The 15,544-nt window shown below is 34.4% G+C and overlaps 1 protein-coding gene across 1 annotated transcript; it reads left to right on the forward strand.

The window, feature by feature from the left end:
- The first annotated feature begins 1,289 nt into the window (after positions 1 to 1,289).
- LOC130810811 (uncharacterized) lies at positions 1,290 to 2,126 on the forward strand. The gene has a single exon (XM_057676935.1). It carries the CDS (start codon positions 1,290 to 1,292, stop codon positions 2,124 to 2,126), a length of 837 nt encoding a protein of 278 aa, XP_057532918.1.
- The last annotated feature ends 13,418 nt before the right edge of the window (positions 2,127 to 15,544 follow it).

Below are 15,544 nucleotides of genomic sequence, written 5' to 3' on the forward strand. Positions count from 1 at the left end.
AAATAAATACTAAAGACCCATTTTACTTTAATAATAAATGATTATTTATACGTAAGTTGTTATAAATAAATTTCTATTATATGTTATTTTAATGTCGTATTTATATGAAAACAGTAATATGATAATAAAAAGGCTTAATAGTAAGGAAATGCCGAACCATGCTTCCGGCATGTAAAAAACGTGGGACGTGTTTTCCGGCACGTAAAATACGGCGAACACAATAAAGTTTTTTAACCTGATCTGTGGTTCGAGTAACATTGTACTGGAGGAGTGACGACTCCCACTAAGTTAGGGGCTTTGGTTTTATCTCACCCTAACAGGCCCTTACATATATCAAACAAAGATCATATGTGTTGCATTCATTAAATAAGTAATCAGATTCCACGCACTAACACTCAAGTAGAAGTGTTAGTAAATCACGCCCTGGTACTCAAGCAGAAGGACTAGAAGTTTAATATATTTAAATAAATCTAATCTTAAAATGAATTCCCTATAATACATAAGATACCTTGCATATCATTTATTGTGATGCACTTATCTTTGCATATTACTTATTGCAATGCATATATTTTCTATACTTGTATAGTTGCGGTAAGTTTTTATACTCGGTTTTTTTTAAAACTGACCGATTTCCGTCGGCTGTTCCCATATTTCGGGAGCAAATGCTGCAGGTAACTTTACATGAAGTTATTAAGAAGCTATTGTATTGTTTATGTGAGATTAGGATATAATATGTATGTAGTTTATATTATGGACGATAATTATGTATTAAAGGAACATGTAATATTAAAATTTTATTTTAATGATTTAAGTTTTCATTTTTTTTTTTAAAATACTGTTTTGTTTTATTTCTTTTTCGTAATAATCACGGTTCGATAGACTTCCGCTTAGCATTACTTACTATTATATTACTTTAAACCCCTACTTAGAAAAGAACTGTCCGTTACACTTGGTATTAGAGCCAACGTTATTCGAACGGTCGGATCTTCTTATCCGATACTAGGAAACTCCTTGATAAATTACGTTTTTGAAAAAAAAAAATCATTAGTATTTTAAATGAAATTTGTTTTTATGTAAAAACGACGTGCTTATGTGTATGTGCTTAAAAAAATGTGATTTGCGATTTAAAATATTGCTAATGCAACACTTCTCTACTTGATTAAAGGATGCCAAGAGGTGGTGGTAGAGGGTGTATCGCAAGAGGTGAACCTTTGGAGACGAGGAACGATTTTGCTGAAGATACGACGCAAGATGCAAGAGTTCAGGCTCTAGAAAATCAGTTATGAATGATGGAAAGAAATAATGATAGGCTTTTGAACTTAATGGAGAAGCAGATGAGTCATTCCCATGAAGATGATGAAGGGAAATTCTATAAGAGATTGTCTAGTCATCAACCTCCAAAATATGATAGAGAACCTGATCCAGTTCGCTTTGAGGATTGGATTGCAGAAATGGAGAAACTATTGGAGGCCATAAACTGCCCGTCAAGGATGAAAGTGAAATTAGCCGCATTCTACTTACCAGGCACTGCTGAATTATGGTGGAGGACTGTAAAACAAACTGTTATAGATTCTACTTGGGAACAATTTATAAAGAAGCTTCGTGATCAATTTTACCTACCCTCGCTTCAGAGAAAGAAAGAGAATGAATTCTTGTTTCTGAGACAAGGAACTATGTCAGTGATTGAATACGCAAGTAAGTTCAGAGAGCTGGCTAGATTCGCTACCGAAATAGTGATCTCTGATCGGGGCAAGGCAATTAGATTTTTCGAAGGTCTGAACCTCAGGATCCAAAAAGGCACTCCTAGATACCAAGATTTTGATGATTTTACAATCAAGCCTTGGAGTATGAGCGTATTTTTGAAAAAGAAGACGGGAAAGAAGTCGTTTCAGACTGTAGCAAGGCCGACACAGTGGAAATGTAGGTTATGTGGAAAAGATCATCGAGGCCGAAACAGTAATGGGAAGATTGTATATTACAAGTGTCACAAGGAGGGACATATGGCTAATAACTGTGGGGAAACGTTCTATCAAACCAAAACAACATCGGAAGCTACAGGTAACAGAGCATTTGGCACTCAGAGGAATGAGACTAGAGCATCCATAGGCCTGCTGCTCTTCGAATGAACTGGGAATCAATGTGATTGAAATTAGTACCTGCTCTTCAAAAATAGATGGGTAACAATGGACAAACGTGTTTGTGCGTTTAAAGCTACGAAAAATATAAATGTGTTGGACCTCTTGAGTTTTGATGATGACTACACTTTAGCAAATATGTGTTTAGAGATTTTGTGCAGGTCGATATCCGATTAATTGTGATCGTTGATAGTACCTATGGCTTAGTTCATGGGAATATACATGTCAAAAGATTTCAAGAGATGTTAGAAGAGTATATCACGTGGGATGTAAAATGGAGACAGGAAGTCTACTGTTCCCAGGTTTGATGTTCTAGCAAGTTGGAATTTGGAGACAGCGCAGTGTTCCCAAACTGAAGTCAATTTGCGTTAGCTAATAAATTCTATCTTTTATTTTTTAGTTAATGTATTTAAATTAATTGGTTGCATTAGTTTATTAAAGTTAATTGGCAAAAAGAATTTCTAAAATTCCTTACGTATGGGTTTCAAGATTAATTCCTTATTTTTAGGAGATAAACTTGGATCTACTAAAAAGTAGGAACAACAGTTAGGTCTTAATTATTTTTGGATTTTCTGAAAAATAATAAAAATAATCTTTTCCTAAAAATAGTAAAAATAACCATTTTCTAAGAATTAGTCAAAAGATAACCGTTTTTAGAATTAGTCAAAAGATAACCGTTTTACCAAACCGTTTTCTATATATAGCATGAAGTTCCAGCCGCTAATATAGGGAATAGGAACTACTGCTGAAGAAACTGCTACTTTAGGGAACAGCGGTTATTAAGGAACAGCGGTTATTAGGGAACAGCGGTTATCAGGGAATAGCGGTTACTGATTGCCTTAACCGTTTGTTTGATTTATTCAAAGGCTGAAGTATTAACCGTTTTGTGATCCATTCAGCATCATTCATTGATCCATGACTAAGGATAATGGGTTGGAATATTCCTTATTCTTAGGGATTTTAGCTCTATAAATAAGAGACTCGGTTATTCATAAAAACTTGCCTTAGTATGAGCCATTAAATCATACGTAATTATGGGAGAATTTTTACAAGAAAATTTTGTTTTAAAAATGCCAATTAATTTATAATATTTTCTTGTGCAACTTATTGATTTTATTTTTAGAGAATTTTTATCCTTTGTAAGGGTTTTTGAGAGAATTTGTAATTAGACTCGGGTGAGTCTAAGGGGGAAATTAGATAGCTTTTAATGAAGCTAGAGAAGAGATTAGCTTTGAGTAAAGCTAAGGAGAAAGCTTCTAGTGAAGCTAGTGGTGAGAATTAGCTTTTAGTGAAGCTAAGTTTGTTGCTTTGAGTGAAGCAATTTAAGAGAGAAGAGTTGGCCTAGTTGATGCGCTTCGAGTGAAGTAAGATGTTTAATGTAATTGTAACGAGTTGCCTTAAACATAGTGGAGAATTTAGAAATCCCGAGGGGTCGTGGTTTTTCCTTCTATTTAGGCCTAGAAGGTTTCCACGTAAAAATCGTTTGTCTCTTTTAATTATTTCGCTCTAAGTTTAAGCTTTATTTATTTTATTCAATTCCGCAAAAACAGGGCAAAACGCTTAAACTAGTAACAACAACAATTCACCCCCCCTCTTGTTGCTGTTCCCGTTCCTAATTGAGTCTACAATTGGTATCAGAGCTCTGTTCCCAGTAGATCAGGAAACCCTGAGGGCAGAATCCTGGTGTTCCCAAAAACTGTCAATTATGAACGAGCGAATGGAAGAAGGATATTTTACTCAAAAACCACCCATGTTTAACGAAAATTCTACACTTATTGGATGAATAGGATGGAGATCTTCATCAAATCGAAAAATTATCAAGTTTGGAGAGTCATCAAAATTGGAGACTTTGAGGTAATCACTACTAACTCCAATCATGAAATTGTTCCCGAACCTATAACCGAATTTGAAAAAGAAGATTTTTAGAAGATGGAAATTAATGTCCTTGCCATAAAGCAGGTATGTTCTTCTAACTCATTTTCTGTCCATCCATCCAAATTGAGTAAAAATAAATTAATAGAGTTGCTAAAGGAGACACAAGCCAAACTTGAAAGTTGTAATGTTAAGTGTCTCCAATTAGAAAAGGAACTCAAGGTAAGCAAATACCATGTCTCCTATATAAACACCTTTAGATACGATGTCCAAAACAGATTTTTCGGTTTGTTGGACCAAAATATAATTCTAAAGGAAAATATGGAGAGAATTAAAAAGGAAAATGTTATTCTTAATATTGAGTCGTCGCAATAGAAATTATTAGGCTTGAATAAAGAATTGAATGTTGTATCTACTAAAGAAATGTGCAATGATTTTCAAAATTTAAAGTTGAATCTAGAACCTAATTATAACATAATGATAAACTTGAATTAAATTCAAGAGAAAAAGGGAAAATCAAAATTACTCCTAAATGGATTTAAGAAGCTAAAAGTAAAAATTCAAAACGCCTAGATCACTTTAAGAATAGCAAGGAGAAAAAGGCTTACGTTGATCTCCCTAGAGACAGAATCTGTTCCTTTTGTGGAGGAACTGGCCATCTGAAGGACCAGTGCACCAAAAGGGAACAGTACACTGTCTCTAACAGAAATTATGTCGATAACGTTTGGACGAAGAAAACAGATTCTTGTAAAATCAACAAGGAACCCAAGACAGCATGGGTTCCTGTAACTAACCATTAATTTTTTTTTCAGGTCCAAGTGAGGGGGAACAGCTCATGGTATCTCGACAGTGGGTGTTCCAAGCACATGACGGGTGACAAATCTAAGTTTCTCTCACTTGAAGCCTATGATGGGGGAACAGTAACCTTCGGTGACAATATGAAGGGTGAGATAATCACCAAAGGAAAGGATACAAATAATTTTAAGATAGGTCTTGCAAATCTAGAGGACGATGATGAAGAATTGAAAGTGCAAGATCAAGGAACAGCACGTGAACAGCCGTTTCCAGACAAAGCAGAAAGGCCTGATCATAATCTGGAACTGCCAGTTCAACGGGACCAGCAGACTGTTCCCAATACAGCTGTTCCCACAGACGAGCAAGTTGATCCAGTAGCTGAACAGAATGTCAATCAAGCTGATGAACCAGAACATGCTACTGTTCCCACAAGAGAATTTGTGCCCAAACCTTGAAAATATCAAAATTATCATCCTCTTGATTTGATTATAAGTGATTTGAATAAAGGAACACAAACTAGATCTCAAATGAGAAACTTTTGTGCACACTTTGCGTTCCTATCATCACTCGAGCCCAAGAATCATGAAGAAGCTCTAAAGGATTTCGAATGGGTTGTAGCCATGCAAGATGAATTAATTGAATTTGAAAGAAATAAAGTATGGCACATGGAACCCAAACCGAAACACAAAAAGGTAATTGGTTTGAAATGGGTATTTCGGAATAAACTAGATGAGCATGGAATAATTGTTAGAAACAAAGCAAGGCTCGTGGTCAAAGGATACAATCAACAAGAAGGTATTGATTACACCGAGACATTTGCTCCGGTAGCAAGGTTAGAGGCTATTAGAATTTTAATCTCTGTTGCAGCATTTATGAACTTTAAATTATATCAAATGGATGTGAAATGTTCTTTCTTAAATGGTTTTCTTGATGAAGAAGTTTTTGTTGAACAACCCCCAGGTTTTGAAAATACCTCATGTCTTGATCATGTCTACAAGCTTGATAAAGCTCCTTATGGCTTGAAACAAGCTCCTAGGCAATGGTATGAAAGACTATCAAAGTTTTTGATTCAAAATGACTTTGTAAGAGGCATAATTGACAAAACCTTATTCTTTAAGAATAGAGGTTCTGATATTCTAGTTGTTCAAATATATGTTGATGATATTATTTTTGGAGCCACCAATGAACTGTTGTGTAAAGAATTTGCTAACCTAATGAGTAATGAATTTGAAATAAGTATGATGAGAGAACTAAACTTTTTCCTTGGGTTCCAAATTAAACAAATAGCTAATGGTATCTTTATTCACCAACAAAAATATATAAAAGAACTTCTCAAGAAATATGGCTTAAATAATGCTAAAACCAACCATACACCCATGGCTACTAATATAAGATTAGATGAAGATGCGAATGGAACAAATATTGATCAAACTATGTATAGAGGCATGATTGGATCTTTATTATATCTAACTGCTAGTAGACCCGATATTTCTTTTAGTGTTGGTTTATGTGCTAGATTTCAATCTAACCCTAAAGAATCACATCTCACTGCAGTAAAACGTATTTTGAGATATTTAAAGGGAACAGACGACTTATCCTTATTTTATCCCAAAAGTGATGTTTATGATTTGAAAGGTTTTAGTGATGCAGATTATGCAGGAGATCTTGTTATTAGAAAAAGCACGACAGGTATGGTACAATTTCTTGGCTCATGTTTAGTTTCATGGAGTTCCAAGAAACAAAACACTGTTGCATTATCAACTGCTAAAGCTGAGTACGTAGCAGCAGCAGCTTGCTGTTCCCAAATGATATGGATAAAGCAGCAGCTAAGAGACTTTGGTATTAAGTATGAATGTGTTCCTATTTATTGCGACAATACCAGTGCCATATGTATATCTAAAGATCCAGTGCATCACTCACGAGTAAAACACATTCACATTAGGCATCATTCTCTTAAGGATAATGTTGAAAATAAAAATATTATTGTTAAGCATGTAAACACTAACGAGCAAATAGCAGATATCATGACTAAACCGCTTCCAAGGGAACAGCATGAGAAAATGAGATTGGAACTTGGCATGATCAAGCTGCATTAAAGAAAGTGTCATATATGATTCTTAAAGACAGAATGAAAATTGAAAAAGATCAATCAACCACAAAAATCTTGATTGAAAAATCAATTATCGAAAGAATCAGGTACGCACTCTTTAAAAAGTATGAACTGTGAATGCTCTTATGATTGCATGCTTGAATTGATCAGATGGTAATAGCATAAAATTCCTATTCATTTTTATTATTTTTATTTTTATTTTTATTTTCATTAAAAAAAAAATTTATATTATATCCAATATATATACCCAGCATTTTTAAGGAGTAGGAGTTGAATCATTGAATTCATCTGTCTCCATTTCGTATCTCTTTGTCAAAATGCATAAATAAAGAAAATGGAACATTTAAAACCTTTAAAAGTAACCGTCACCTCTCACATTAATAAACCCACTCTCTCACGTTAAATCCATCACTTCATCTTCACTCATCAAACCGTCCCTCACTCACTGCATTTCAAAACAATTTTCATTTGCATTTCATCTTTGCTTTTCTTTCTCTTGATTCTTCAAAGTCGCCATGAAAACCAAGAACCAAACACCAAAAATGAAACAACCCAAACCTCTTCAAGTCATCTATCCAACACCTCTTACTCCCAAAATTGAGTCTTCATCAAGAAAGCAACAGGAAGCTTGATTTTAGGAGGATGGTTGGGTGTTCCCTCGACTGGTTTTGATAGATATGCTGTTGGGTCAAAAATTAATTTTTCCGGTATAAATGAGAAGTTAGTGTGGAAGTTTTTAGGGTTGAATGAGAAAAAGGGAAAAGTTAGTCATAATGTGCTATCACCAATGCACAAACTGTTGTACAACATAGCAAGAAGATTCATTTTGCCTCGCACATCCAAAAGAAGTGAGGTTAGTTTGAGGGATGCTACGCTGATTTACTGTCTGGCGAACCACATCAAGATTAATTTTCCTTCTTTAATGATTTGTCATTTAAATGATTGTATTTTTAAAAGGAATGTGTTAGGATATGGTGGACTGTTGACCTGGATATTTAAGAAATTGGGTGTTCCTCTTGATGGTCCAAACTATCCCATGGGTCCAAACAACAAAGTGGGTGTAAAATGTTTGAAAAATTTACATCTAAGATTAACAAAAAATGGGACCCTTGAGAACATTTTTGAACAATCAGAGGACACCGATGAAGAAGAAGAAGTTGAAGAAAATGTTGAGAAGGAGGAAGTAAACAAGGAGGAACAGGAGGAGCCTGTTCCCTCTGCCACTAAGAAGGCAGAGGGACATTCTGAGGAGGAGGAACAGGAGGAAGACTCTTGTAAGGAGGAAGTAATGAAGGAACTGGTGAAGGTTGCTGTGGAGGAAAAAGAAAAGAAAAATGAGGAGGGTTCTTCACCTGGTTTAACCCCTAGGAAGAGTAGTAGGCTCGCTTCTAAAAGAAAGAAACCTGTTGTTGTTATTGATGATGACTCTACCTCATACACAACAGCACAACCAAGCCATCCTTCCTCACCTAAACCTGCCACACCATCATTCCATATACCATCACCACCACAATCACCAATACAACCATCTTCACCACCAAAGTCACCTATACCATCACCATCACTTGTACCTTCTTCACCACATCAAGGTTTAGGTGACACTACAGTTCCCACTGACCCTCTAACCTCCATTCTCCTAAAACTCAATGATTTGCAGTCAAGCTTCTTTGCGTTTAAAGATGAAATTCGTGTCTCTATAGCCTCACTATCTGCTCAAATGGACCAAATGGAAGCACGTTTGGGGGCCAAACTGGACACAGTAGAGGTGGAGACAGAATACGTAGATGATGAAGCTCCTGCATCCTAATTTCTCCTGTTATTTTCTTTTTATTTGTTGCAATCATCACTTTCACTAAACAATTTTTTTTTGTTTTTCTTCATTTGTACCAGCTGGGGTACTGCTTGCTACTTTGGATCATACTTTTCTCTTATGCTATTAACTTTCTGTGACAATTAATCATTGCTGAACATGCTTGCATTCATTGATCATGTTTCTTTAATATGTGCATCCTTATTCTCTCTTTGACTATAACTATATGTTTAGTGCTGTGGCTTGATTGCTCCATTTCTTTTTGAATGATGCCAAAAGGGGGAATATTTAGCACAAACTTAAATAATGCTTGAGTATGCTTAGTCTGATATACATTTATTCTGTTGAACATTAGGACTGTAGCTATGCTCTGATAGTCATGCTCTGATGCTCTGATGATTAATAAGTTTAGCTCTGATATACATACTGAGATACATACTTTGATTGTTATGATTTATATGCTCTGATGATTACTAGAATGCTATGATAAAAGTTCTTACAGTGCTTAGAATTTTGGTAAGTTTTGTTTTGTTTAGTTTTATTTGAAATCTTAAGTTATAAACTACTTCCGATGTTTTGATTATGCTTAAGTTATTTTAAATATTTCTAATTAATAGAGTAACTTGTTTTTAATGTATGCTTGGTAAATTATATTGTAACGAGTTAATTTACTTAGTAATGTAGAGTTGTTTTAATCTCGAACATGCTCTTCAATATTGGTTTTACTCTATTTTTAAGTTTCTTTGAAAGTTTGTCATCATCAAAAAGGGAGAATTTGTTGGACCTCTTGAGTTTTGATGATGACTACACTTTAGCAAATATGTGTTTAGAGATTTTGTGCAGGTCGATATCCGATTAATTGTGATCGTTGATAGTACCTATGGCTTAGTTCATGGGAATATACATGTCAAAAGATTTCAAGAGATGTTAGAAGAGTATATCACGTGGGATGTAAAATGGAGACAGGAAGTCTACTGTTCCCAGGTTTGATGTTCTAGCAAGTTGGAATTTGGAGACAGCGCAGTGTTCCCAAACTGAAGTCAATTTGCGTTAGCTAATAAATTCTATCTTTTATTTTTTAGTTAATGTATTTAAATTAATTGGTTGCATTAGTTTATTAAAGTTAATTGGCAAAAAGAATTTCTAAAATTCCTTACGTATGGGTTTCAAGATTAATTCCTTATTTTTAGGAGATAAACTTGGATCTACTAAAAAGTAGGAACATCAGTTAGGTCTTAATTATTTTTGGATTTTCTGAAAAATAATAAAAATAATCTTTTCCTAAAAATAGTAAAAATAACCATTTTCTAAGAATTAGTCAAAAGATAACCGTTTTTAGAATTAGTCAAAAGATAACCGTTTTACCAAACCGTTTTCTATATATAGCATGAAGTTTCAGCCGCTAATATAGGGAATAGGAACTACTGCTGAAGAAACTGCTACTTTAGGGAACAGCGGTTATTAAGGAACAGCGGTTATTAGGGAACAGCGGTTATCAGGGAATAGCGGTTACTGATTGCCTTAACCGTTTGTTTGATTTATTCAAAGGCTGAAGTATTAACCGTTTTGTGATCCATTCAGCATCATTCATTGATCCATGACTAAGGATAATGGGTTGGAATATTCCTTATTCTTAGGGATTTTAGCTCTATAAATAAGAGACTCGGTTATTCATAAAAACTTGCCTTAGTATGAGCCATTAAATCATACGTAATTATGGGAGAATTTTTACAAGAAAATTTTGTTTTAAAAATGCCAATTAATTTATAATATTTTCTTGTGCAACTTATTGATTTTATTTTTAGAGAATTTTTATCCTTTGTAAGGGTTTTTGAGAGAATTTGTAATTAGACTCGGGTGAGTCTAAGGGGGAAATTAGATAGCTTTTAATGAAGCTAGAGAAGAGATTAGCTTTGAGTAAAGCTAAGGAGAAAGCTTCTAGTGAAGCTAGTGGTGAGAATTAGCTTTTAGTGAAGCTAAGTTTGTTGCTTTGAGTGAAGCAATTTAAGAGAGAAGAGTTGGCCTAGTTGATGCGCTTCGAGTGAAGTAAGATGTTTAATGTAATTGTAACGAGTTGCCTTAAACATAGTGGAGAATTTAGAAATCCCGAGGGGTCGTGGTTTTTCCTTCTATTTAGGCCTAGAAGGTTTCCACGTAAAAATCGTTTGTCTCTTTTAATTATTTCGCTCTAAGTTTAAGCTTTATTTATTTTATTCAATTCCGCAAAAACAGGGCAAAACGCTTAAACTAGTAACAACAACAATTCACCCCCCCTCTTGTTGCTGTTCCCGTTCCTAATTGAGTCTACAAAATGCAATTGTTGAATGCTACCATGTGGAATTTTTTTTAAAAAGTATTACCACTGACAATTCATTAAAACTGGATGCTACCATGTGGAATTTCCCTAAATTTAATGGGAGAAAAGTAGGGACCATAAGTATTAAAAAAATATTAAAAGAAAGTTAGTGGAAAAAAATATAGGGACCTCAACTAATACAAAAATAGTTTTATTAAGTTTGTGGGAAACATGTGGGGATCATAAGTAATATAAATATGTTATAAAAATATTAATAATAACATGTGGGGATCATAAATTTGTGACATAAATAGGAAGATTCTATACGGAAACAACAAATGGAACACCTAAAAATGGTAAATGGGAACTTCTTTAAGGAACAGACTGAGTATTTATTTTGTTAAGTTGTTATTATTATTATTATTATTATTATTATTATTATTATTATTATTATTATTATTATTATTATTATTATTATTATTACTATTACTATTATTATTATTATTATTATTATTATTATTATTATTATTATTATTATTGTTGTTGTTGTTGTTGTTGTTGTTGTTGTTGTTGTTTTTGTTGTTGTTTTTGTTGTTGTTGTTGTTGTTGTTGTTTCTTTGAACATTATACTTGCTTGAAATGATTTTTTCTGAAAATGTTGTCATCATTTACTGGTTATGTAATTAATATTTTTATTGGACTGCAAGTATTATGATAAAGTTTCAAGTTTTGAATATGTAGAACAGTAAGAAGAATGTATTCTCAGCAAGCAAAAGGGATAAAACAATATGGTCGACAGAAGAAGAGGTTGTGCTTGTTGATATACTATACGAAATGAATAGTTTTGGATTGAAAGTGGATACTGGTCACAATTTAGGCTACCTTAACTTGCATGGAGAAAGAAATTGTTAAAAAGCTACCAAATTGTGATTTGAAAGCTGATCCGCACATCAGATCAAAAGATCTTGAAAAAAATAGTTTTCTAATATTTTAGACATTCAAAAACAGGAATGTGTTTTCGGGTGGGATGATGAGAAGAAAAAGGTGATTGAAGATAAAGACGTATTTATGGAATGGGCAAAGGCAAATAATTTGATTATTTAACATTGTAAACTACTTACTTTTGTCGTTAAAACTAAATTTGTTGTGGAATCAAGATGAAGCCTCTACTTTGTATGGGAAGTGTTTCTTGCACTTTGATAAACTAGTTGAGATTTATGCTAATGATTTGGCTAGAGGATTGAAGGTTAAAGGTCCAGAGGATGAAATTGGTATGGATCAAGAACACTCCACTTGCAATCCAAATGTAGCTGGTGAACAAGTTGATGAAGATGCTAGTCAAACACCCATTCAAAGTGCCACAACATCTACCCCCGTATTTTTAGGCATTCTCACTAAAGAAAGATTGTTGAATTAGATTCTTTAGAGGTAGAATTTATTCAAATTTCTAAGTGACATTAAGAAAGCTTTTACACATGAAGTTGATGTTCATGAAAAAAATTAAGACTCGAGGAAGAAATTATTTCAAGTTCTTTGTGCACTTCCTAGTCTCACCCCTGAACAAGTTGTGAAGGCTACTCGACTTATTGGGCAAGAAGCTACAAAATAGGACCTGTTTCTCTCTATGCCTAATAACTATAAAGTGATTTTTGCTGGATAAGAAATTGATGACTCAAATTTGTTTGTTAAATATGTGGTTAAGGATCTATTCATTTTGAAAAACTAATTAGGCATTAGTTAAGTATTATCCGTGAATTAAAAGTATGATCTTTATCAAAAAAAAAAGTTGGTCTAATTGAAAATATTACTACTAATTTAATAGCTTGTCATTAGTTATAATTTTTTGGGGGTAGTTATAATATTTTCTCCCTTTTAAGGTGTATTGGAGCATGATATAATATATTTTGGTTATTATATTTTTTTGTTTCGTCAAATTAGATGTTTTCTTGTGTATCTAACAATTGTAATTTCTTGTTAAATATTATTTTAAAATATGGTGTAAAAGAAGAAAAAAGTAGAAACCTTTTATTTTTTCAAAAGGGTAAATTGGTAAATTTTTATTTTAATTCTAATCTCATTCCCATCTATCAAACAATAGATATTACAGTTCTTAAATTATTACCATAAACATACCAAATAAGGGAATATGTTATAATTTAACAATTCTCAATAATTAATTTCCTATCACAATCTCACATTTTTATTCTTAAATTTCCATTCTAATATACCAAACGACCCCTAAAAAAATAAATGAAAAGAAAAAACTATATACCCTGAAAAGAGTGAAAAAAGACGAAAGAAGGTTAAAGGATGGAGGACAAAAGACTATAAACACCATAAAATAAATTTCGCTTTAGTTTGGTTGAAATGCCATGAATTTGATGTTCTTAAAACAAACATATTGTTAGTGATTTTAATTAGAATCATTTCCCACAATAATGCATTTTTATAAAGTAATTCCCATTTTGCTTGAAATGGGAAACTAATTCCCACATTACCGTCCACGTAGGATAGCTTTGAAGAATTTTTTTTTAATTTTTTTTAATATAACCGCTACATGAGGTAGCGGTTTTGTTTAGGGATCTGAAGTAAACCGCCAAATGAAATGGCGGTTTGTTAATTTTTATTAAAAAAAAAAATTATCTTGAGTAAACCGCCACTTGTAGCAGTACAAAACAGAATGTCGAGCTTGGTTCTTCATTCCATTATCCTCTTTGCTTCTTGCTTCTTGGTGCCGGTATTTTCTTAAAAAAAAAAATTTCTTCACTCTTATTTACTTCAAATATACAATTTCTCTCATTCAACTAAACTAATCAACTACATTCCCATCCTTTCCTTGTGTAGTAGATCATTTTCATCCTCATTTAAGGTATGAATAAAACCCTAATTTTTTTTCAATATGCAAATTTTTTTTTTGTTCATTATTGTTGTCAATTGAAGTTATTAGTATGTTGATTGTTTGTTACATTCTCTTGTTTTCATGATTTAAGGTTACATTTTACACATTTGTAGTTGAATTTTATGATTTGGTTTGTATGCATATAAAGTGTTTGATGAAATGCTTCAATGAAAGTTTATTACTTTGTAGGGTTAGTTCAATGGTTTTAGTCTATATTCATGGTATTTTTAGCTTTTATATTTGAAATGAACCTTCTAACAGTGATCATGGCGATGCCGGACCCAGTTGATCCATCAGTGCTTACACTTCAGGCGACACACAAGAGCGTAGCTGCGTGGGAGGGCTCCACTGCCTAATTGGTTACTTGTCAGCACTACCAGGCGAGTACGTTACACTGGGAGGTGGATGACAGGGTATAAGAGGTAGTCGAATTAGCTGGTTTCAGATACATTCACAGGTTGTTGGGCGGGAGCTTAGAGCTCGATCGAGCTCTTATCACTGCATTGGTGGAGAGGTAGCGACCGGAGACACATACCTTCCACCTCACTGTTGGCGAGGCAACGATCACGTTGCAAGATGTGGCAGTTATAATGAGACTACCCATCGAAGGTCAAGCAGTAATAGGCCATGGAGAGGGAAATTGACCAGCATTAGTTCATGAGCTACTAGGGGTTTGGCCTGAAAACCCCCAAGACCCCACACAGCCGAAAATCATCGTTGGATCATCATTGAAGTTGACTTGGCTCCGAGAGCATTTTAGCGCGCTAGAGGATGACATGGATGATGTGACGGTTGATAGACATGCGCGAGCTTATATCTTGTACCTGTTTGGATACATCTTGTTTCCAGACAAGAGCGGCGACTCGGTACAGTTGATCTATCTCCCTCTATTGGGAGACTTGGAGCGCGTAGATGAGTACAGTTGGGGAAGTGCTACCCTAGCGTATCTGTATCGTAACTTATGTCGAGCATCTCGTAAGGGTGCAAAGGACTTTGGTGGCTGCTTGATGTTGTTACAGATATGGTCATGGGAGCACATTCATATAGGGAGGCCCATAATTCGGACGATTCGACTCGATGGGAAACGTGATCAGGAAGATGACGCGAATTATTTTGAACCGGTGTTAGGGTCACAGCATCGTCGCGGGATGGATCCTTTAGCAGTAAGGTAGCAACACTCAACTTATTAATCAAATTCATAATTGCACTTTTTTATGATACATGAAAATGTTAAACAATGTTCATTTGTTTGCAGCTGGCTTCGCGTATATCTTTCGAGATCTCACTCCCCACATACTCTCGTCTACTACAGAGACGCACTTGATCGACAACGGGATTACTATTTGTATTAGTTATTAATAAATTGTTTATATTACTGAGCATATTGATTTCTATTACAGATGACATGACAGCCTTACACAGCGGCTAAGATGGACGCTCTACCACACATATGTACATCGGGCGACGAGATTTGGAGATCGCGTTGTCCACTTATTTGCTTTGACATTGTCGAGCTACGTCTCCCGGATCGTGTCATGCGTCAATTCGGTTTGGAGCAGGTTATTCCGCATGCCCGTGACACCCAACCTCAACTACATGCGATCGATCGAAGGACTGGGGACAAGAA

Source organism: Amaranthus tricolor, chromosome 4, assembly GCF_026212465.1.
Source record: "Amaranthus tricolor cultivar Red isolate AtriRed21 chromosome 4, ASM2621246v1, whole genome shotgun sequence".
Taxonomy (NCBI): Eukaryota; Viridiplantae; Streptophyta; class Magnoliopsida; order Caryophyllales; family Amaranthaceae; genus Amaranthus; species Amaranthus tricolor.

What these genes read in the sequence shown, in the direction of transcription:
- LOC130810811 (XM_057676935.1), top strand. Translation starts at nt 1,290, where the DNA reads ATGGAAAGAAATAATGATAGGCTTTTGAACTTAATGGAGAAGCAGATG.